At 41.5% G+C, this 22,812-nt stretch overlaps 1 protein-coding gene across 1 annotated transcript; it reads left to right on the top strand.

Annotated features, from left to right (window-relative positions):
• Positions 1-10,042: 10,042 nt before the first annotated feature.
• MIS18A (MIS18 kinetochore protein A) lies at positions 10,043-22,601 on the top strand. The gene is made up of 5 exons (XM_023630011.2): positions 10,043-10,882; positions 14,469-14,535; positions 18,761-18,883; positions 21,074-21,170; positions 21,774-22,601. Exons 1-5 carry the CDS (start codon positions 10,540-10,542, stop codon positions 21,852-21,854), a joined length of 711 nt encoding a protein of 236 aa, XP_023485779.1. The 5' UTR covers positions 10,043-10,539; the 3' UTR covers positions 21,855-22,601.
• The last annotated feature ends 211 nt before the right edge of the window (positions 22,602-22,812 follow it).

Genomic DNA, 22,812 nt, shown 5'->3' with positions numbered 1-22,812 from the left:
TTGTTGGCTATCATTACGACTACAGCTGAGTACAGGGGGGAGGGTAAAAGGGAGAGATCTAGAGAGCGGAACAAACATTTGTTGATCAGTGGCCTGAGCTGGCCACTGTGCTAGGCGCTTTATGTGATTCTCACAATATTGTGCCTCAGGTGTTGGGAACCCCATTATCCAAGCACAAAGCTGGCATACAGCCAGGTGGGGCAGCCTTCGTGCTCTGCCCAGTACCCCTGGGATGTGGGTTGTACTAGTGTCCCATGGCTGCCGTAACAAATTACCACAGATTTGGTGGCTTAAAACAACACAGATTTATTATTTCACCACTATGGAGGCGAGAAGTTCGAAATGAGTCTTAGGGGGCTAGTATCAAGGTGTTGCTGGGGCTGGTTCCTTCTGGAGGCCCCAGGGAGGATCCGTTTCCTTGCCTTTTCCACCTTGTGGAGGCTGTCCCCCTCTTTGGTTTGTGGTTCTGCATCTCATTGCCTTTTTTCCGCCTTGAGTCTGTTGTCACCTCGCCTTTTTCTTCAGCAGTTGAATCCCTCTCTTCCTACTTCTTATGAAGATGCTTGTGATGACATTGGGCCCTCCCAGGTACTCCAGGATAATCTCCCCATCTCAAAATCCTTAACTTAATCACTTCTGCAAAGTCCCTTTTGCCAAATAAAGAAATAGTCACAGGTGCCGGGGGTTAGGATGTGGCTATTTTGGGGAGTTATTAGTCAGTCTATCACAGGGGCAAACGATGTCGTGATGTGGGTATTCAAATCCTAAAAATAAACACAGCACTTCTCTCTGGAGTGTTCATCTTTGTCAAAGATTTTTGGCATAGAAGTCACATTTTCATATTGAAATAAGCAGAGGTATATAACACAGTAAAGGCAAAATTTGCATGATTTTTGTAAAAAAATAAATTTTTATCATAGACAATTTCAAACATTTGCAAAAGCAGCAAGAATAGCATAATGAAACTCCACGTAACCATCACTCAACTTCAACAATGACCAAGTCGTAGCTAACTTAGTTTCATCTGTTCCTTCATCCACTCCCCCCATTCTGGACCACTGTGAGGCAAATTCTAAGTTTATCATTTCACCTGTAAACATTTCAGTATGTATCTCTGAAGGAGGATTCTTTTTTTAAAAAATAAAACCATAGGGGCTGGCCCTGTGGCCGAGTGGTTAAGTTCGCGTGCTCCGCTGCAGATGGCCCAGTGTTTCGTTGGTTCGAATCCTGGGCGCGGACATGGCACTGCTCATCAAACCACGCTGAGGCAGCGACCCACATGCCACAACTAGAAGAACCCACAACAAAGAATATACAACTATGTACTGGGGGGCTTTGGGGAGAAAAAGGAAAAGAAAATAACTAAATAAAAAAAATATAAAACCATAATATTACCATCCCACCTAAAAGTTAACAATAATTATTTAATTGCATCAAATATCTAGTCAATGCTCAAGTTTTCCACTTGTCTCATAATTTCTCTTATAATTAATTTGCTCAAATCAGGAACAAATAAAGTGCATGTGTTGCAATTGGTTGATAGGACCCTGGAAAATTGTTAAATTTATAGGTTTCCTCCTCCTACGCTCTTTTATTTGACCTTGCAATTTATTTGTTGAGGAAATGGGTTATTTGTCCCGAAGAGTTTGCCAATTGGATCCTGCGGTGGTGTTAGTCATGTTCCCCATTCCCTGTATTTCCTGGAAAATGAACTTAGATCTAGAGGCTGGATCAGATTTAGGTTCAGTTTTTTTGGCAAGAAGACCTCAGAGGTGGGGTGCTGTTCTTCCCTCCAGAGGCACACAATGTCCGCTTGTCTCTATTTTTGAGTGAGACTACTAGCCAGTGCTGACCACTGCTGAGGTCCTTCAGTACATTTAGCATTGTAAAATGCTGATCTTACTCTATCATTCCTTCTTCACTTATTAGCCACTATCCTTCTAACAGGAAAAAAAAATCAAAACCCTCCTTTATAAACTATTTGGTTACCTGAAGGACAGTTCATATCAAGTAGACATAAATGTTGATTTACTTTTTTGTGTGCAGTTTTCAAAATAATGATTGGGGGGGGGGCGGGCCCCATGGCTGAGTGGTTAAGTTCGCGCGCTCCGCTGCAGACGGCCCAGTGTTTTGTTGGTTTGAATCCTGGGTGCAGACATGGCACTGCTCATCAAGCCACGCTGAGGTGGCATCCCACATGCCACAACTAGAAGGACCCACAATGAAGAATATACAACTATGTACTGGGGGGCTTTGGGGAGAAAAAGGAAAAAAAAATAAGTAAAATCTTTAAAAAAAAAATAAAAATAATGATTGGGTTTTCTACCATCCTCTAACAGTAAACAAGGAAAGCTTATTTTTTAATCATTATGAACTCATGCATTTAAACCTATTGACATGTTCCAACTCATTACACCTATTATCTTTACTGATATGTAAATTACCTCATATTTGGACAGTGAAGGCCTCTTCATGTTGGTTACATTAGTAGCTTGTTTTGTATTTTATAACTTCCTTGCTTTCTGGAGTGATGAGATGTTCCAGGCTCATTTTGCATAGTTCTCACCCCAGACCTTGGATTCAGCCATTTCTCCAAGGAATCCTGGTTTCTTTCAGTAGGAAATGATATTTAGTGACCATAATCTGGGTGCTCAGGGTGCTTATTGCTACTGTGTTGGTTACAATGTTGAGGCCTATTCAATGTAGAGAGCTAGGAAATATTTCTTTTTTAAGATAAAAACACTGTGAGTTCATATTGATACTTCCAATTCAAAAGCACAACCACAGAGTTTTTACTTAACCTTATCTTCCTTAGCTGTATCTCTGTTATCCAAAACTTAAAATCCTGTTCCCAACAATACTGACATAATTATTCAATATACAATATAAAGACAAAGAGTCTCAGAATAACACTATCAATATCAACAACAAGAACAACGATTACGGAAAACAATTTAAAATCTTTTCTGAGGGGAGGCAGGTTTTTTTCTGTCCTCAGACTATGTCCTACAAGATATATATAGTAAAATTCATGTTTTAAAGTCACTTGAAATAATTCTTCTCTATGGAGTTATGCCACCCACTATATTAAGTATTTCAATATTGAGAGATTGTTTTTTTAAAAAATTAGTTTGTTTTCTATTTATGTTAAAATCATTTACATGATACCAAAGTCAAATATACAAAATAACCGTTACTTGTAGAACTCTAGCTTCTGTTCCTCTCCTCTTTTCCTGTTACTTTCTCTCACGTAAGCAGCTTTTAGAAAAGTTTTTGGTTTATCTTTCAATTTTTAAAAATATAAGTAAATATGTATGTATATTCAGTCTTTCCTTCTCCCCGCTTTTAGAAGTGCAATTGCAATTCTAATAAATTTTTTAACTTTGCTTTTTTTGTGAAACAATTTATTCTGCCATCTCTCCATGGCATGTAAAGATATCTCTCCCTACTTTGCACAGATGCCTAATGCTGCCATTATGTGGATGGACTGCAACTTATTCATCCAGTTCCCAGTTGGCAGATGTTTGGGTTGTTTTCAGTCTTTGCTATTGCAAATGGCGCTGCAATGCCTCGTGTTCACGTTTTGATCATATTTTTGCCAGTATACTTTTGGAATCGATTCCTGAAATTGAGAATTCTGTGTCAAAGGATACATACATATGCAATTGTGTCCGAGATTGCCAAATTCCTTTCCATAGAGGTTATAACATCTTACATTCCTAACAGTAATGTGTGAAACCACCCGTTTTCCTGCACAATAGTCTATACAACAGATTATGCTGTCAAACTTCTGGATTTTATCAAGCCGATAGGAGAGCTACTGGTTTTCAATGAAGCTTAAAAATAAGTGTGGTAGACTCTTTTCACACCTTAAATCTTTGCTTTTTTTTACTGTGACCTCGAATCTCACATTTTTTATTGCAGTAAATTTTAAATAAATTTTAAATAAATTTTAAATGTGTTAAAGGTACATCTTCCGAGTTCAGCTGTGTCTAAAAAGGCCCATCGTACATGGGTCACAATTTGAGTGGGTATATAATTCTAGTCTGAAAATTATTTACCATCTGAATTTTGAACTTTCCAGCTTCTGAAGTTGACTTGTTGATGAAAAGTCTAATGTCATTCTGATTCTTTTTTCCTCTTCTTTGAAACTTTGGACTCTTCTCTGAAGGCTGGAGTTCTGCTGTTTTACCATGCTAAGTCTTGATCTGGGACTATTTCATTCCCTGTGCTGGGCAGTTGGTATATCCTTTCCATCTGAAGAGTCATAGCTTTTAGCTCTGAGAAATTATAATGTATTATTTCTTTGATTATTTCTTCTCCTTTATTTTGTCTTTTCTGTTATTTGAACCACTTCTTAGTCGGATGTTGGACCTCCTGGACTGACTGCTTAGACCTCTTATCATTTCCCCCCACCTTTTATATTTCTTAGTTATTTTATTCTTTTTTTCTGTGAATTTTCTGCAACTTTAGCTTTCAGTCCTTCTACTATGGTGCAACATTTCCTCAAATCTCTCTAAGGAAACATAATTGGTGTCTTTGATATTTAAAGCCTCTCTAGAATTATTCCAGATTCAGAAGTCTGTGTTGAGTTTAGTCAAACTCTTAGTTAAAAGGGAGATACATAAGTGTTTGGTACAGGTGTCAAAAATTATGACTCCCTAATTGAGACCTTCTTCTGGTGATATCCAGAAAGATGGAAAGAACTAGAGGACACAAAGGAGTATGTGGAAAGAAAGTGAGGGGCTGACTTAAGAATTTTATACTGGAAAGATAATCTTCCCCTAAATGATATCGTAATTCTCCAGAGTTAGCCCCCTTGAAAGACTATTTTGAGAACTACAAAGTACTAGCAAATGTGTGGTGTGACATTTCAACAATTTGGTGTAGTGGTGTGACCACTGTACTGGGGTCCAGAGACCTAGGGTCTAGACTGGAATCTGTGTATTAGTCAGGACTCTTGGTCATAAGTGACAGAAACCCAATTCTAAGTAGCTTAAACACCAGTGGGGTGTAATAGGAACATGCTGTGAGGGGCGCTCACAGAACTGGAGGGAGGGCAATGGGAAGTGGGATGCCACTGTTACTCTCCATCTCCACCTCGCATCGTGCTTCCCTCCGAGGATCTGTGTCATGCCAGACTGTTCCACGTAGCTGGGGACAGGCTGATGGCAGCTTGAGGATCATGAATCAAGAGGAAAGGTGAGCAGACGACCCGCCCTCCAAGCTTTGGCATGAAAAGCTCCAGGGATGGACTCAGACTGGCTCTAGTTCTGTAACCTGCTCCCCTAGAACCAATCTCTGTGGCCAGGAAGGTGGCGGTCTGATCAGAACCGGGGCAGAGCCTACCTACAGGATGGGGCGAGAGTGGGGGAAGACCTTTGAGATGGGAAGCCCCACCACAGCCACATTGTTGGAGCTCTTTTCCCAAGAAGAGGGAAACGGTGCTGGACAGATGCCCAGATGCCTAACTACATCCATGACTTTGGAACCACCCCGGATCTCAGCTCTTCTATTTGTAGAGTGAGACGTGTGGATTAAGCATCTCTATGATTCTTTCCCAGCTCAAATATATTATGATTTTGCTGAAAATCACATGTTCTTCTTATTCTTTTTTAACTTGCATGAGAATTAAACATCTCTGTTAAAGACCGGAAAATCGTGATTCCACACATTAAACAGGAGAGGGAGAGAGAACTATTTAAAGCACATCCTGCCTCTGAGGATTTTAAGAAGGTGAAGCATATTCCTGTAGTTATTGTTTCACCCCTGGAACACAGATATAAATATCTAACCATACTTTTCCACAGCACATTTTATCCCCCAAAATAGGGCTCCAATTGTGGCAGAAGGTCCCTGGGGGCTGAGTGCCCAGCATGGCATTCTCTTGGTGCCAGCTGGTCGGGGAAGACAGCCATGGTCCCATTTGCTCCCAGACATACCAAGAAGAGCTGGACCAAATGGTGCTCACATGCAGCTGTAACCCACCCTCTCTAAATATCCAAGGGGCCAGCTGGCCGACTCCAGCGACCTGTAATCACACCTCATTGTCATTCTTATGTGTAGGTGTAAGGAAGCGCATGCAGTTAAAATCTAGTCCATGCCTGTAATCAGTAGCTATTAATTTCGATTTTCCCCAATTGCGAGCACAGTTTTAAAAAACCATAAATGCTTCCAGCAAAATTGTCAAGGTCTCATCCGTTTCTTCTCCCCTTTTTCCTGTTCCTTCCTTCTCCTACTTATATTTTCTTGCTTTGGCTCTCTCTCTCTTTCTACTAGTGCTAGCCATTGATATGAAGTCAGACTAGCATTTGTTTGTTAATTACCCCAAGGCTTTTGAACCCAGCCAGAAATGAGGGTTGAAGCAGGTAGTCTGAGTAACAAGCACGTTGAGCGAGAAGGATTGAAGCACAGAATCAAAATGGAAGCTTATTTAGAATTTTGCTTTCTACTACACCCTTAGAACTTCTTCAGTGAGGATGGGCTTCCTGGGGGCCCTGGACGAAGACCAGGCAGTCTGTGTGGGGGGGTCCTTCTCTTCGCCCCTCTAGATCCACCCGCCAACCTGACTCGTATCAATCACATCAACATGCTCTGTGCCCTCTGGATTCCAGCTGGATGTGGCAATGGGGAGCTCCAGCAGGAAATGGGAGGGAGGGATGCGAACAAGGTCAAGGACTTTAATCTTCCATCTCCCTCCCTGTGAGGTCACCTCAGCTGGCTGATTCGCTTGATGGAAGGGCAATCCTCTCAAGGTGGCCTGCTCTTCGCAACTCTCTTTCCTTCCAGGTTCTAGTAACTTCTCCCTCCCTGCATCCCTGGGGGTTGAGGAGGGGTGGATGTCAGCTCCATTAACCTGGGTTCCTGGGCTATCCTTCAAGGTTCTCTCCTACATGCTCTTGACTCCTTTCTCATTTGACACTTTGCAAAGAAATCCTCCCCATATTACTGGAATTTGAATGTATCCTCTTAGGGAGGAGACAATTTCGCAGCCACTTGAGTCACAAACAGAGTCTCAGCGATGGTATGATAGTATCCAGTCCAAGACAGGATCAACACCGCAATCTTCATGCTAGGATAAGAACTGATGTCCTCCTCCCCCAAGAAGGACACATAGGTAGGCCAGCGCCTCTGGTGGCGGAAGGGTGTGTGGCTGGCTCTGCTCTTTCTCAACTCACCTGCTCCCTGCTAGTTCTATTCCTGGGCTGAGATGGGGGACAAAGGGGACAGGACAGTTTTCACTTGAATTGGTTCTATCATAACCTGGTTTTTCACCCTCTGGCCTCACACGTTTAGAACCAACTCTCTCTCCCAGGCCCTCAGAAATTCCCTGTACCCCAACCCCAGCTGCACACCCATGACCCAGGAAAGTCTCCCTGAGGGCTGGCCGCTCCCTTCAGCCCTGATTCTCTAGGGTCCCTTTCACACTTGGACACTCACGGCTGGAGAATCTTTATCCTTCCAGTTATTTTCTTGGGCAGAATTTAAGATTCTAGGAGACCTTCCTGCCAGCAAAGTTCATATCTAGATGACAGTCTATCTGCCTCACCTTTGTTGTGCCACCAAAACAGCTCAACAGCCTGATTCTCCTGCTAGCCACTGTGTCTGCAAACACGTGGGAACACACAGGTTCTGCGAATCGTTCTCTGAAGTCTCCTCTCAGCCAGACTGAGGCAAGAGGGCAGATCCCCTCCACCTTCTCTACTGGGGAAGAGGATGAGAATTCACAATTGAGCCCGTCTCCAAAGAAATCATTATCAAGTCATCTTGGTCACCATTTTCTCCAGTCTTTAATATTCCCAAAATGTGGGAGAAGGTTTAAGGGCAGAAAGGAATTAGTTCTCCAATATCTACTCTGAAGATCTCACACACACTTTGATATGTCATTTTTACCTCATCTTGGAGTCTTGTCAAAACCTCAATTTTAACATACTGCAAGAGACTGCTACGTACACTTTTAATTGCTAGTAAAAACAAACAAAACAAAACAGTTCAAACTGGCTTTCATAATAAAAAGAATCCATTGGCTCTTATAACTGAAGAAGCCCAAGGCTCAGGTGCTCAACTTCTCTGTGATTCTCTCAGTTCTGCCTCCCTCCATGTTTTCAAGATGGCTGCCTGAAGCAACCCGGGTGTGTGCTTCCTGGTTCATACCCAGGAAACAAAGAGGACTTCTCTTCCCTCAACCACAGAATGAGAGTCTTGAGATTTACTCTGACTGGATGAAATCCAACAACTTAGGTCGAGTTGTTATCCCAAGCCAATTCCTAATGCTAGGGGAGCATTGTGAGCTGATTTCCTTAAGCCTGGGGTAGGAGCCCTCCCTGCACCAATCCCTGTGGAAGAGAGATGGGTTATCCTGATTGGGTTAAACCTCTGGGGACCCCTTCCTTGAATTGGTGGTGATGGTAGTAGAGGGATTCGGGTTGAATTTAACCTTATCTAAATCTCCAAGTTGTATAACTAAGAGGAAGAGTGGGAATGGTTGTTCAGGAAGTAAACACAACCACTCAGTCCAAGGTCGTTTTACTCAAGCATCTCATTTTGTCTGCACACAAAATGTGATTTTGTGAGCATCTAAATATTTTATATTCATAATAGAAATATACTTGTGACTATAGAGGAGTTCATTTTGCATTGGGATTGACTTTTCTATTAGGCACAGCGCCCAGGGTCCATGAAATTTTCAGGGCCCCATGAAAATGTTTCCATTTCTTTTAAAATCAGAAGAAAAAAATGAACTTTTAGGTTAAAGAAATGTTTTACTATATAATATTTATATATTCACCTTTATAGCAATACAGTTGTAAAATAGAATTTTTATTGTTATTATTTTTTATGGAGTAATGGGCCCACCAAGGCAAAAGCACTTAGGACCGCTGAAGGTCATCAGGCAGCCCTGCTTTGCATCCCTTCTCTACTGGGACATCCCACCACAAAATTTAAGTGCTGCCAATAGAAACCCAAAGTCTGAGGCAAAGAGATCATCCTTTGAATTCCAAGCTTACTACCCACTTACTTAAAGAACAGGTGTGGGTTGTATCAACATTGTACAGAGATATTGTGCTCGAAAACAGCAGTCCAGGGAGGCAAGGCTTGCCTCCACAAAAGCAGCAGAAGGAGGGAAGGCAATTCTAAGCGTGAAAGAAAAACCTAAAATATTTGCAGCACTTTCTTCTAGTTGAAGGGTAATTAACACGGGCACAGTAAGCTAAAGTATTTTCATGCATATTCTATCACATGATCCTCATAACAACCCCCACACGGTACTGACCCATTTAATCCGTTAAGAATTAGACTCAGAGAAGGCAAATAGTTTCCTTACCTACTACCTCGTGGAGGGGTAGGTCAGGTCAAAGCTCCTGACTCCAAAGCTTTTGCTTTTTTCTAGTGGCCAGAGGCACTAAAATTGGATGTAAATTTTGTGTAAATTGTTTATCTGACCAAGCAAACTGGGCAGTGACTCAGCGCACACCGGTGGGGACCTAAGAGCAGACCTAGGTCCTTGGGGATACATTTCTTCCCAGATGTGCTGCCAGGTTGTCTGGGACACAGCTGGTCCATCCCCCACCAGCCTTTCCCACCCTAATCTCTGGTGCTTTAAAGTCAGAGGCTGGCTTTCTGGGGCAGGAGAGGAAGTCTGTCCTCGCCACCAGAAGGGATGCTCACTCCGTGCAAGGGGCGAATGGCTCCCGGATCCAGACAGCAGGAGCTTTCCAGGAACATTGATGCTGCCCACACGCGCTTCTCCAGCTTTTTCCTTGCAGCGCTAGCCTGAGTGATCTAGAACCTTTTCCAAGGTCTTGTTCGAGCGCTAACAATGCACAAAACGAACGGGGGACAGGGTGGCGCCCCAACAACCCCAGCTTTCTCCACCTTGAGAGAATTAGGCAGACGAACTAGAGCAGTGGCCATCAAAAGTGGAGCTGCCAATACGGACAGCGTTGGCATCACCTAGGAGCTTGCTAGAAAGGCAAATTCTCGGGCCCACCCGACCCGATGAACCGGATCTGTGAAGGTGGGGTCCAGCAATCTGTGTTTTAACCAGCTCCCAGGTGATTCTTGGGCACGCCGAAGTTTGAGGGGTTGTAGCATCTCCAGTAGGGACGAGGCCATAAAAAGGAGTGTGCCCCAACTCCTGTATCTCTGGGTGGTGTGTGTGGGACATATTCGCTTTAGCAACCATGTGAAAGTCTCGGTGAGGGGCTGGTAATTTCGTTTGGGGCGCCTAACTTCTCAAAGAGGCCTCCCCTCCTACGTGGGGCTGAACTCCCCTCCCCAATTAGCTCCAACCCCTTATCTTCTACACATTCGGTCGTCTAGGGATACAAAACCTGACGCAGGCGCAGAGACCACCCGGCCGGGCTCAGCCCGACGGCGAGCATGCGCGCTAGCGGGTAGTTCACCGTCCGTCGTTCCCCAGGCTCCGCCCCTTACGCCCCAGCCCCTTCTCGGCATCCACCACCCCCCCACTCCGCCCCGCGCGTGCGCAAGAGCGTTTTTCCCGTGACGCTCCGCGGCGCGGGCGATTTGTACGTAATGGCGGCGGCTTGGTCGTCTGGCTGTTTCGAAGGATGCTCCTCTGCTAGCTGTGCGTGCGGCGCCAAGGGCAAGTGGAATGGCTCTTCGCTGTTGAGCAAGCGGCTCTCGGAAGACTCGAGCCGCCACCAGCTGCTGCAGAAGTGGGCGAGCATGTGGAGCTCCGTGAGCGGGGACGCGTCGGTGGCCGGCGCCGAGAGCTCGCGGCGCGAGGAGAAGGCGGAGCCGGCCGAGGAGGACGACAGGCCGCTGGTGTTTCTGTGCTCGGGCTGCCGGCGGCCGCTGGGCGACTCGCTGAGCTGGGTGACGAGCCAGGAGGACACCAACTGCATCCTGCTGCGCTGTCAGTTCCGGCCGCGGGGCTTGGGCCGCCTTCTTCCCAGGGCCTCGGGGAGAGGCAGGGGTGGGCGGGGCGGGCAGTGGTTCTTTGGGGCTGCCAGCTCAGGGTCCTTAAAAGCAGAAAAATCTGCGAGGCTGAGCTGTCCCAGGAAAAGGGGAGGACCATACCAGAAGAGCAGCGGATAGATCAGCATCCTTGTGAGCATTACTCAGAAAAAAATGACCAACCAGGTTGTAAGCATTTGGGACGCAGCCACTTTGTATTACTCCTTTTAGAAATTAGCGGGCTGTTAATTGGCAAATACGTATTATTTTTAGTAGTTTATTTAGGAGAGTAAGCTTTTCAACTGCCTGCTTCCTGCAGGAGGATGTCAGCATTGACTTTTCAAGTCTTATTAATTGTAACAATGGAGGCCTTTACAGTCTGAAGTGTTAGAGTTGATGGAATACAATGCTATCCAAAAAATTTTAAAGAGAAAGAAACTTGCAATAAAAGCACCAACAACCCCATCAAAATTAGAAAGGAAAGAGGAGATAATAAAAGAGTCAAGAAGGCTGGAATTCTAGCTTCTCATCTTGAGTCTACTATTTACCTGTATTTTTTCCCACTCTTCCCTTGTATTGTTGCTTTCGTAGTATTTATTTAGCAGGGTGGTTCACATGTATTTTTCCTGAATTGGTGTAAAAATGGTTATTCTTTTTGGACTTGTGGTTTTCAAGATGAAGTTTATGCTCCGTTTCAATTCTGTAAATATTTTGGTGGCAGAAATTCACCACCAATTTATTGATGGTTGTGGACTATTTGCCTTCCTGGCATATGATATGGGGAAGAAAGGAGCAGTGTCCACCAGTTACCTGGAACTTTTTGAGCTTGATGTTTTCCCCAAAAGTGCATCAGTTCATTAACAATAATTGCTGAGTCCCTTCAGTTGTTAGACATAAGCCTGAGAACATACGTTTCCCATAATGATTCATTGGGGTTAACCTTTTGTACTTATTAAAATCAAACAGAAGGGTATAAGTAAAAAGGACGTAGCCCCCTGACCTGCCACTCTCATAGCCCCAGAGCTCAACATGCCTTATTGCTATTTATATTTCCAGATACACTCCATGCACATGTGAGCATATTTAAACATGTAAATTTTTAAAAAACACTTGAGATTATATATTTACACTGTTAAGCATCCTTAATTTTTTTATTCCACACGTATATTCTGGATATTTGATTATATATTTACACTGTTAAGCATCCTTAATTTTTTTATTCCACACGTATATTCTGGATATTTTCCCATATTAGTGTATGTAGATAGTATACTTCACGTATTTAGCAGCTGCTTTGTGTACCCTTGTTGAGAGGCAATATAGTGTGGTGGTGGAGGACCTCTACCGCTCGGATTTGAATCCTGGCCCATCACTTATGAGCTGTGTCTCCTTGGGCAAGCGACTTAGCCTCTCTGTGCCTCAGTTTCCTCTTCTGTAAAAAGGGGATCATACATGGGGCCGTTAGGCTGATTAAATTAGTTAAAATGTGTTATGTGCTTGGAATACATAAGCAAGTGCCACTTAAGCACTTTCTTTAATGGAGATGCTGTTCGTCCTCCCCATCTGCCCCTATCGATAGAGCTCTGGGTTGGTTCCAGTGTTGGCACCGTTGGAACAGCATGTAATTGGGTTGAGATTTTTGATACAGTAGGAGAAGCTCTTTTAGTAGGTGAGTTTATCTTGTTTACAGCTTTTAAAGAAATAATATGTTTGGTGTTAAATCTTTCAATTTACTTGTATTTTCTGTTTTTACAGCTTCTTTTCTATCTTTTGCCACATGAGCTCTTGTTTTATATATAAAAACACTATTCTGTTATTTAGTTTTTCTATACCAGCAGTCTTTAAATTTAAAAACTATCAGCTTTTGACAATTCAGTTTAACCAACCCCCCATAAAAGATAAAGAAATGAACTTGCGTTAATTTTCATTCCCTCCTGACCCAATTTGTTTAATTATTTTGACTTTGTCAAGCTTTATAACATTTACGTTCTGTTCTGTAGCCATAGCATGGTCATTGAGCCATAATATAACGTTTATATGAATTTATTTCTCAACTCTGGGACTTTTCCTTCCATGACGAAGATTGGCCCTGAGCTAACATCTGTTGCCAATCCTCTTTTTTGCTTGAGAAAGATTGTCACTGAGCTAACATCTGTGCCAGTCTTCCTCTATTTTATGTGGGATGCCACAGCATGGCTTGATGAGTGATGCCAAGTCCACACCTGGGATCCGAACCTGGGAACCCCAGGCTACTGAAGTGGAGTACGTGAACTTAGCTACTGCGCCACCAGGCCAGCTCCCCCAGAACTCTTAATATAAGAAGGCTCATTAATATCTTTTTCATTTCCAGGTTGTTTATTTGTAATCATCATCCATGGTCTCCCCATCCCCAAGAAAACTTCAAGTTTGAGTGCTTGAAAATGTCATTCTGTTGTCTTTATACATGAGTGTCAACTTGGCTGCATGTACAATTCTGGGGTCATGCTCTTTGCGTTTTCCAGGCACAGGGATCAGCTAGTACAGAGGCTTTGAGGCTAGTGTGGCCGAAGAGTAGGATAAAGATGAGACTTAGGGAGGAAGGAGGGAGCCAGAAAATTCAGGGCCTTGGAGACTGTCCTGTGGATCGCAATCTATTCTAGTGAGTGAGGCGTTTAAACAGGGGAGTGATTTGACCCAGACTTTTCTTTGGAGAAAGCATGGAAGTTAAGAGTAAGCATGGAAGTGGGGAGGTCGTTCTGGAGCCCGTGCAGTGGTCCAGGCATGATTGGTGGCGGTGGTTGTGGGGCTGGGCTGAGAGTTGTGAGACAGGATTGACAGCACTTATCAGTGAAGTGGATGTGGGGGAGCAGGATGAGGGGGCAAAGAATGGAGGGGGCTCTGAGCACCTGGGTGGAAGGAGGCCGGATTGACTGAGTTAAGGTGGACTGCAGAGGAGGGGAAATCCAGTCTGTTTTGGCCATTTTAGGTCTGCTGTCCCTTCTTCCTTTCCCTCCATCCTCTTTTGGTGTGCTTGGACCTGGATCCCCCAGGAACAATTCCTGCTGCTTCTGGAGTCCAGCTGCGTGATCCCGAAGTCATGGTCGAAGTAAAAGATTTTTGGCCGGATTCCTAAGGACCATATCAATTACTTTTACAAAAATGAGCCCTGTGTTTGAGATCTGGAGATGTATGCATTGGCTTTCAGCATCTTCCTTGGTTTTAATCCCACTTCTACTGTACCCGGCAGGCATTCCTGGCAGTCTGATTTGAGGTTCTAATTGTTACAAGTTTTACTGTTGACTGAATTTTCTCCTCTAATTTTATTAATTTTTTGAGTGTCAGTGGTTTTCTGGAAAGGGAAGGAAATGGCTCTTATTCTGCCATCTTTTTCCTGAAGACCCCTATACATTTAGTTTTGAACCGCCGTTGTGTGTATGTGACTGAGCTCTTATTTTTTCTGGCCGTCTGAGTTCTAAAGTAAAAGTTGACTTAGAAGTTCTCTAAATGTCTGCATGTGTATTATAACAAGCCACGTTAATAAATTATTGTTACTTTCTTCTCTCTAGGTGTTTCCTCTAATGTTTCTGTGGATAAGGAACAGATACTATCCAAACGTAAAAACGAAAATGGTTGGTGAGTAAGGCTGTGTCTTTGTGAGTATGTATGTATATTAGAGAAGATGCTTATTTTTCAAATAAAAATCTTTAAAAAGATTATTACCAGTAAGATTACTTGGGAGAGAACTTTTGTTCACGGTAACCAGTAAAAGAATCAGTCATTCTAATATATCAATTCTTGAGTAAGGTGGTCTCCTTTAGGTATCAAGATGGAACAGTTTCTAAATTTCTAAAGGCACATTCTCACCCTCCCCTTTGGGGTCTTTTAGGCTTGGTGCTGAAGAAAATCAAAACTAAAAATAAAAAAGGAAAATACCTATCATAAAATCTCAGAGCCAAAGGGTGCCTCAGACCAGTGCTACCCACCTTTTTCATGTCGTGGCACCCACAGAAAGTGCCGATATCACACGGACACACATCCATATGGCCTATCAAGGTAGAGACAAGGCCGCCTGGGGCCGGAAGCAGCAGCACAGGCCTGCAGCAATCCCAGGCCATGTGCTCCCACTCCGAGAGTGGAAGGCACTCCTCATGCCCCTCTGGCGCAAGAGGCACCCTCAGCAAACTGAATGGGAAGCTCTGCCGTGTGTAGTTGTTGCCCGAAACGTGTCTCACTGATGTACGTGGACTAACTTTAGATGGTACACAAGCAATTAAACAGAAATGAATAATCATGTATGTTTTCAATGTGTATTTAAAAATACTGGTTTTTCATTTATAGTAATGCTAGAGTGTCCTATTCAAATAAAGTATATTTCCATTAAAAAATTATTTAAGGGGCTGGCCCCGTGGCTGAGTGGTTAAGTCCGCGCTCTCCGCTGCAGGCGGCCCAGTGTTTCGTTGGTTCGAATCCTGGGCGCAGACATGGCACTGCTCATCAAACCACGCTGAGGCAGCGTCCCACATACCACAACTAGAAGGACCCACAGCGAAGAATATACAACCATGTACGGGGGTGCTTTGGGAAGAAAAAGGAAAAAAAAAATAAAAAAATCTTTAAAAAAAAAAGTTTATTTAAGGAGAATTAAATTCATAACAGAAGAGATAGTATGTGGATGTGACAGAACTTGTGCTACTGGCATGCCGGTGATTAAAATTTGGAAAACCCAGCCCAAATCACTTCTTATTTTGTAGATGGAGAAAAGAAGGCATAGGGAGGTTAGAATTTTTCTAAGGCCACAGACTATTTAGTAGGAAGAGCTAGGATGATGCTTGTGTCTCTCCTTGCTTCTTACAACGTGTTCTTTCTTCTCTACTTCCCAACTCTAATCATTTCGATGTCACCTTCACCATTTTTGCCAAATCAGTGTACCAGCTGTGCTATCATGTATTTCATATTTTTCGTTAAATTGACTAGGACTTTTTATTTAAATTTAATTAAAAAGGAATTTTTATGTTACTGCCATAAATATATCACTTGCTTTTGCTAGCAGGTAACAAAGGATGGTTATAATGAAAACAAATGTTATTAAATTCTAGCTGAGGTACCCTTGCCTGGCTGGTTCTGAGCCTCAGGTCTGTTCTCTCACTGTTAAAAGATCAGCAGCTGTGAGATTCTTGTTAAAGACTGTCTAGCAGCAAACTGAGGCTTTCTTCTTTTTATAATCAGGATTGACAGAGAATTGAAAAGGGAATTGATCTCTCATTCTGAGCCCGTGGTATGTAGTCTTGTTGATCTGTATCACTTGACCCCATCATTTATGCCACCCTGCATTGTCTTGAATTTCACTAGGTCACAGTTCCCCACTTTTGGAACTACCTTAAGCTTTAGGATGCTTGTGAGTTTTTTGATAAGCCTGTCCTACTGAATAGCTGCCTGAGCAAGGCTGCAGCTGAGCACCAAGAGCACTTGTGGGCGTTAGAAAAATGCTATAAAGGCATCAGTGCTGTTTCCTCCGTTCATTTTCATCCTGTCAGTTTGAGGTTCTTCCAGCTAGCTCCTTCTGTGTCTAAGATCACTTTCTGATTTCTGGCACTGCTTTCTCAGTATAGTTCCGTGATAAGCGTGAATTCGGGCCGCATCCCTGCCGGCTGTGCAAGTAGTAAGGCGCTGCAGCAGTAGTCGCTGCTCTGCGTTGCTCCTCGAGATCGCTTTAGAAGTGTGAGTGGGTTTGTGTGTGCTCTTTGCTGGTGTGGAATTTGATTTTGATAATTCAGGATAAAACAGTCTTATCCATGATCGGTGTGTTTTGCATTTTAGGTTTATCTAAGTATCATTTCTTGGCTGATGACACCTGTGTTAGAAGTTGGTAATTGTGTGTGGCAGCCTCGAAATGATTATGAAGTTCGATACGTAATATGGAGACTTTCCTGTTCACAGTTGGTGGTGTAGATAGGGTTCACTCTTGGGGTGTACTTAGATGCTTTTATATTTCTTATATAAAATCCCATAGAAGCTTAGTATCTGATCCGTGGCATGTTGTCCAGCTAATTATAGCACCAGTGAGAACTTATAATTTATCAGGCGATGATCCGTTTTGTTCTTTGTTCTGTATGTTGCTGCAGTGGTTAAAAATGTCTCACTATCTATAGCTAAACAATAGTGCAATCTATAGTGTGTTGTTTGAGTCATGGTTGGCTCTATTTTGCTTGATAACAGGAATAACTATTTAGTTATTACAAGTGGCTCACATACCAATAGGAATTACAATTCCTTTGAAATAATAGCTATCTTTTGTTGTGTATATTACACAATTTGTGATTATTACTAGGTTTAAATCCCCAGTTATCATTACCTTGCTCTGTGTTGGGACCTTACTTTTATTTGTTTATTTTTTTAACTTTTTTAAAAAAAATTAATTAATTAATTTTTGAGGAAGATTAGCCCTGAGCTAACATCTGCTGCCAATCCTCTTCTTTTTGCTGAGGAAGACTGACCCTGAGCGAGCATCCGTGCCCATCTTCCTCGACTTTGTATGTGGGACTCCTGCCACAGCATGGCTTGATGAGCGGTGCCATGTCCGCACCCGGGATCCGGCAAACCCCAGGCCCACGAAATAGAACGTGTGCACTTAACTGCTGCACCACCGGGCCGGCCCCAGGACCTTACTTTTAGTATGGATATTTATAGATTGGTAAATTTGGATGGGTCAGTTTGACAAGGCATCTGGGAGACAGTGGATTCTAAGATTTGAAGGAGTCAGGAGTCGGCCGGGGGGAGAGTATATTCAAATACCCAGGGCCCGAGTTGAGAAGTAACTGGAATGAAGGAGCAATTATGTGGAGAAACTAGATCATTAAGTAAAATATTTGTGAATTGCTTATGTAGAACACATCTATAGTTGATAGAAGAGTTTAGTGGTAAAGTATAATTTTTTAAAAAGGCAGCTAACAAATACGTACTGAGCACATGTCAAAGATTTATTTAGCTCATTAACAGGGGAACCAGAACACGGCAAAGCTGGTTTAGAGAAGGGCAAATCTATAGGGCAAATCTAGTTAATGTCCTATAGGACAATAAAACCTCGACCTTTGGGGTTATCTTTTCTACCAGCAGAAAACATTTGCATCTCTACCAGACTAAAATTGTCTGTCACTTAGCAATCTTTTTTCTATAAATCATCATGTGACTTTAGAGCATCTGGGCTCTAATCCACAGTGAGTGGTAAGCAAACAGGGCTAACCTCCACTAGGGCAAGCTATGCCCATGGGCCGGGCTCCTGTTTTTGTCATACATTTTAATTGGAACACAGACAGTGCCTCTTTGGTTATGTATTGTCTGTGGCTGCTTCTGTGTTCCATTGGTGAGGCGAGTTGTTGAAACAGACACCAAATGGCCTGCAAACCTAAAATATTTGTTCTCTGGATCGTTACAGAAAAAATTTGCTGCCCCTGCCCCAGAGTGTTAATGATCCCTTGGTGGGCTCGTTGGACAATATGACATTAAAAGGGCATGTAGAATCTTTTTGTCTTATTTCCAAATTTTAGATAATTTTCTTAATACTAGATAGAGGCATTTACATTCTAGGAAAACACCACATCAGTATCCTCTTTTCTTGTCGCTTTTGTACATGTCCCTTGTCACTAGGTGCTTAAGGCAGTGTGGCCTAGAGGTGACTGTCTACATTTCTAATATAAACATTTTACTATCATTTTTTTCCTTCATACATGTGACTTAGTAGAGTAGGAATAACATAGTTTAGCCATTTAGGTATTCAGTGTTTATGGATTTTAACAGTGGGATTTGTGTTATAACCTGTTGCTACTTTCTTTTCTGAGGCCATGGCATTTCTTCATTGCAGCATCCTGGAGACGCTGTACTGCACAGGATGCTCCCTCAACCTGGGCTACATATACAGATGCACACCCACAAATCTGGATTACAAGAGGGACTTGTTTTGCCTCCGTGTTGAAGCCATTGAAAGGTAAGTTTGAAATATGAATGATTACCTCTTAACTGATTTCTCAGAAATTTGTTTGCAGGGAAATTGGTATGAAAACGTCAGAACTAAATCAACACTATTTGGTTAAAATACATTTCCAAGAGACAATTTCAGGTAGTAAAGCCAGTGATTTTTTTTGGCTTGGCTTGATATATTTGGTATTGGAAAAGTCAAAAATTCTAAATTGTAAGGAGAAAACACTGAGAACATTTTTCAGAGTAAAAATATGTTCAGTCCTTAAAATTCAAATTGAGTTTAATAGGATTTTTTTAAAGCAATTGTGTGGATCAACATATACTGTCCATTTTATTCCACCCCCCCCCCCCCCGCCCCGTTTTTAGCCTCCTAGAATATCATGAAGAAATAGGAATTTCAAAACTGGTTAGGAAACAAGTCCCTTTGGTGTTCTGGAAAAAGAGAAATACAGAGTCTATTTCCTTGAGTCTAGTAAATAATTGTCTGCTTTTTTGAGAGATGCAAGGAAGAGCCTTCACTCTTCAAGCTTTCTAAAAAGTAAGTGTTAGGAAACAAGGTGAATTAGGGGCTGGTGACACACGTCAGTTAAAGAATTTCAGATTTCTTAATGGCCTTCCAATTCATTAGCCTTTTTTTTATAGGAAACACAAAATTAAAGAAATCAGTTGACCTCAATGTATTTTCACTTGTCCTGGAAAAGTGTAACTCTTAAGAATTTAAAGATGTCTGAGGAACTTTATATATCAGGAAAGAACAATTTAACGAGAAAAGAAAGTGCCTACGCTTTCATAACTTGAGATATTTTGTCACTTCTGTTGAGTTTCTTAGATTTTCTCTTTAAGAAATTTATAACAGTAGTATTTTTATTATAATTATCATTTCTCCTCTATTCTTTGATAAATAACTGCTGTTTGCCACCTTCTTTGAAACTAAACAGGTTTAGATCAAAATTTTAAAACTCTGTAAACTTTTTACAGCCCCTCCATGAAGGAATACTATAACAAGTACTGCTCCCTGTTGTAAAGCGTGTGGGTCTGCCTGGAGAGATAAGATCTGTTTCGACAGACCCAGGCCCAAACAGAAGCTCCCTTAGTCACCATGAGAATTTTACCAAGATTTGTGAAAATTAAGTGAGGGATAGTAATAAAGGACATGAAATCTCAGTCCTGTAGGGGTGGTCCAGAACTTTCCAAAGTGGTACATAGCTGTAAAGAAAACGTGTGGCAGGTTTAGTCACAAGAGATCATAATAGTGAAGCTGTTGTTCCCTGAACAGTTGAATTTAGGGTAAAAGTTAACTCTTGGGGGAGAATTTTAGAAGTGGTTGGTTTTAGAAGTGGATCCCCCTGTAATGTTTATGTATAGTTTTATAAATTACTCAATGCCATTTAATTTTTCCACCTCATCTCATTTTTCTTTTCTAAACAGGACGTTAATTACTTTCCGCAATTTTGCCTTCTCTGCTGTTTTTCAGAAATATTATAATCAGTAGGGTTTCCGAGAAAAAACTGGTCTTATTTGACAGAAGTGACATACTGAAGTTGCTACATGTGATAAAAGACTTCTAAAGAAATGCAAGTGAATCAAGTATTCTTTTGAGAAATGCTGGCACCTTCCTCCTTACTGTTTAATTTTATTTGTTTACCAGTGCTGGGCTTGTTTTCCTCCAGTTGCTGGGCCAGTTTTTCCACTATTCAATATTTTCTAAACCACATCTCATAACCTCAGAGAGTCGAGCAACACATAACTTGGAGGATAACTGTTGAAGTTGCCCAGATATGGGTAATCAAGAGTTGACTCCACAAAAAAGTCAACTTTGAAAGTGCACGTGCTCCCAAAAAGCATATAAAGCAGGAAAGCGGTGGTTTCTTCAGGGTTTTTTTAAACTTTAAAATAGAATTTTGAACTATGAGGGTTAATTTTTTGCCACACAGCTTACTAAAGAGCGAGTGTCTTCCCCTAATGAAATTCTTACAATATTGGGAAATAGGTAGGACTGTGTGGACAAAGCTGTTGTGGATAAAAGCATAACTTTCTGTGACACAGCTTCCTACGTAGGGTGCTCTTAACAAAAAGAGTTGTTTTGTGTTTACTTGGTACTAATATATAGTGTAATATATTTAGAGCTTTAATGTTATTAACTAACATAAATTTAATATTTGTTCCCTTTTCATATTTTAATTGTGCTGTACTACAGTTATATTTTAGGGTCCTCTGAAAAGCAAATTGTATCAGAAGATAAAGAGCTTTTTAATCTTGAAAGCAGAGTTGAAATAGAAAAATCTCTAAAGCAGGTAATTTTGTTCTGCACTGTCTATGTCTGTGTGTGAACAGCTTGCCGTTGGTGAACAGGTGATCCCTCACAAGCAGTCCTCAGAGCGGCGTCTGTCTTGGTCTTGGCACTGTCACAGTCATAGAGTGATTATTTTATTTCACTCGTTAGTAAAGTTGAATGTTTGGGAACCAAACTACAACTTAAGCTAAAGCTTTATCAAAAAAAACAGTAAGACGTTTCATACCAAAATCAAAACAGTATATATTCTAAACTATTAAACTAGAAATATATTTTTGAATCAGATCAGTATCTCATTTGGTTCAGTTCTCGTGGGATAAACAGCCTTATTTTGAATGTTAACATCATCTGATGGCCAGATGGTCAAGACAGTGATGAATGTACAAAGAGCCCTAGATTACAGGTTGAGAAGTAGCATCAATAAAATTATGTCTTATTTAAATAAAACTTAGTTTGTACCTCTTAATAATTTCATTAAATAAACACTGAACATCTATGTGTAATGCATAACATTCAGAAATTTTATTAATTCTGTATATTTTAGTCATATTTAATCATGATTTTAATCATATGTGTATTTTTTTATATTTTTTCAATTCAATAGATGGAAGATGTTTTGACAGCATTACAAGCGCAGCTGTGGGAGGTTGAATCAAAATTGTCGTTTAACAGTTGCAAAAGCTAAAATCTGCTCCAAGTCTCCTGTTCTGGATGCTCCCACCGATGGACAATTCTTTCATATGTAACAATTCTTGTTATCACTTCACTTCACTTAGAATTGAAGGAATTCTAAACGGCCATGTACATTGTGTTCTCTCATATTGATCAAATGAGAAAGATTATAGAGTTACCTTAGAGGATATAATTCATGCTAAGGAGATGATTGTTTCTCAAATTCAAATTTTAAAGCCATTTTATGATACTTGCTGAAATTGGAATTTAGGAGATTTTATTTTGATAAAAAACTGTGATGATTTTCTGAACTGTTTTCTCCTCTGTATGCAGTTCACTATTCTTCGTTTCTTAGTTTTTAAACTTTATTTCACCTTTGATACCTTGGGAAATACTTAATATTGAATGGTAAGAAAATCTTAAGAGGTTTTTCTACCCACTGTCTGGTTGAATCATCTCTGAAAACTAATGCATAAAGTTCTCTGGAGAACTGGTCAGCTGAATTATTTGTCAGAACTATTTGAAAACTTGCACAAGAGCAGGATAGCGTGTGTTCTAGTAGTAGAGTCCCACGTGATCCTCTTTATTTACTACTACATGCCAAAAAGATCTGGAGAGATGTTTACAACAGAGAGTAGTAGTCATCTCTGAGGGTGGGATTCTGGGGGAATTTTCATTTTTCCAGTTTTCTATAATGTAAGACTTACAGTCAGCCCGTGTTATTGTTTAAAATCAGGAAGAGAATAAACATTAAAACAAAGTGCTTTAAGATTGATTTTTACGAAACTGAATTGTATTTAACCGAGCTCAGAAATCTTGGGGTCATGACTTCCACGCATTTGCTGGGCATGCTTCTGTGGTAGGCTGCTCAGGAATATGAAGGTAACCCCAAATTTCCCCAGGCCCCTTTCTATTTTTGGGTATAGATGAGGCCACTTAGTATTAGTCCTCACTATGTATGAGTAACTCAA

Source organism: Equus caballus, chromosome 26, assembly GCF_041296265.1.
Source record: "Equus caballus isolate H_3958 breed thoroughbred chromosome 26, TB-T2T, whole genome shotgun sequence".
Lineage (NCBI taxonomy): Eukaryota > Metazoa > Chordata > Mammalia > Perissodactyla > Equidae > Equus > Equus caballus.
The sequence above is the reverse complement of the archived record's forward strand: the minus strand, read 5'-3'. Positions and strand labels throughout refer to the sequence as shown.

Coding starts and splice junctions, on each gene's coding strand:
- MIS18A (XM_023630011.2), top strand. CDS start 10,540: ATGGCGGCGGCTTGGTCGTCTGGCTGTTTCGAAGGATGCTCCTCTGCT. Junction 18,884..21,073: donor CGTGTTGAAGCCATTGAAAG/GTAAGTTTGAAA, acceptor GCTGTACTACAG/TTATATTTTAGGGTCCTCTG. Junction 21,171..21,773: donor TAGAAAAATCTCTAAAGCAG/GTAATTTTGTTC, acceptor TCAATTCAATAG/ATGGAAGATGTTTTGACAGC.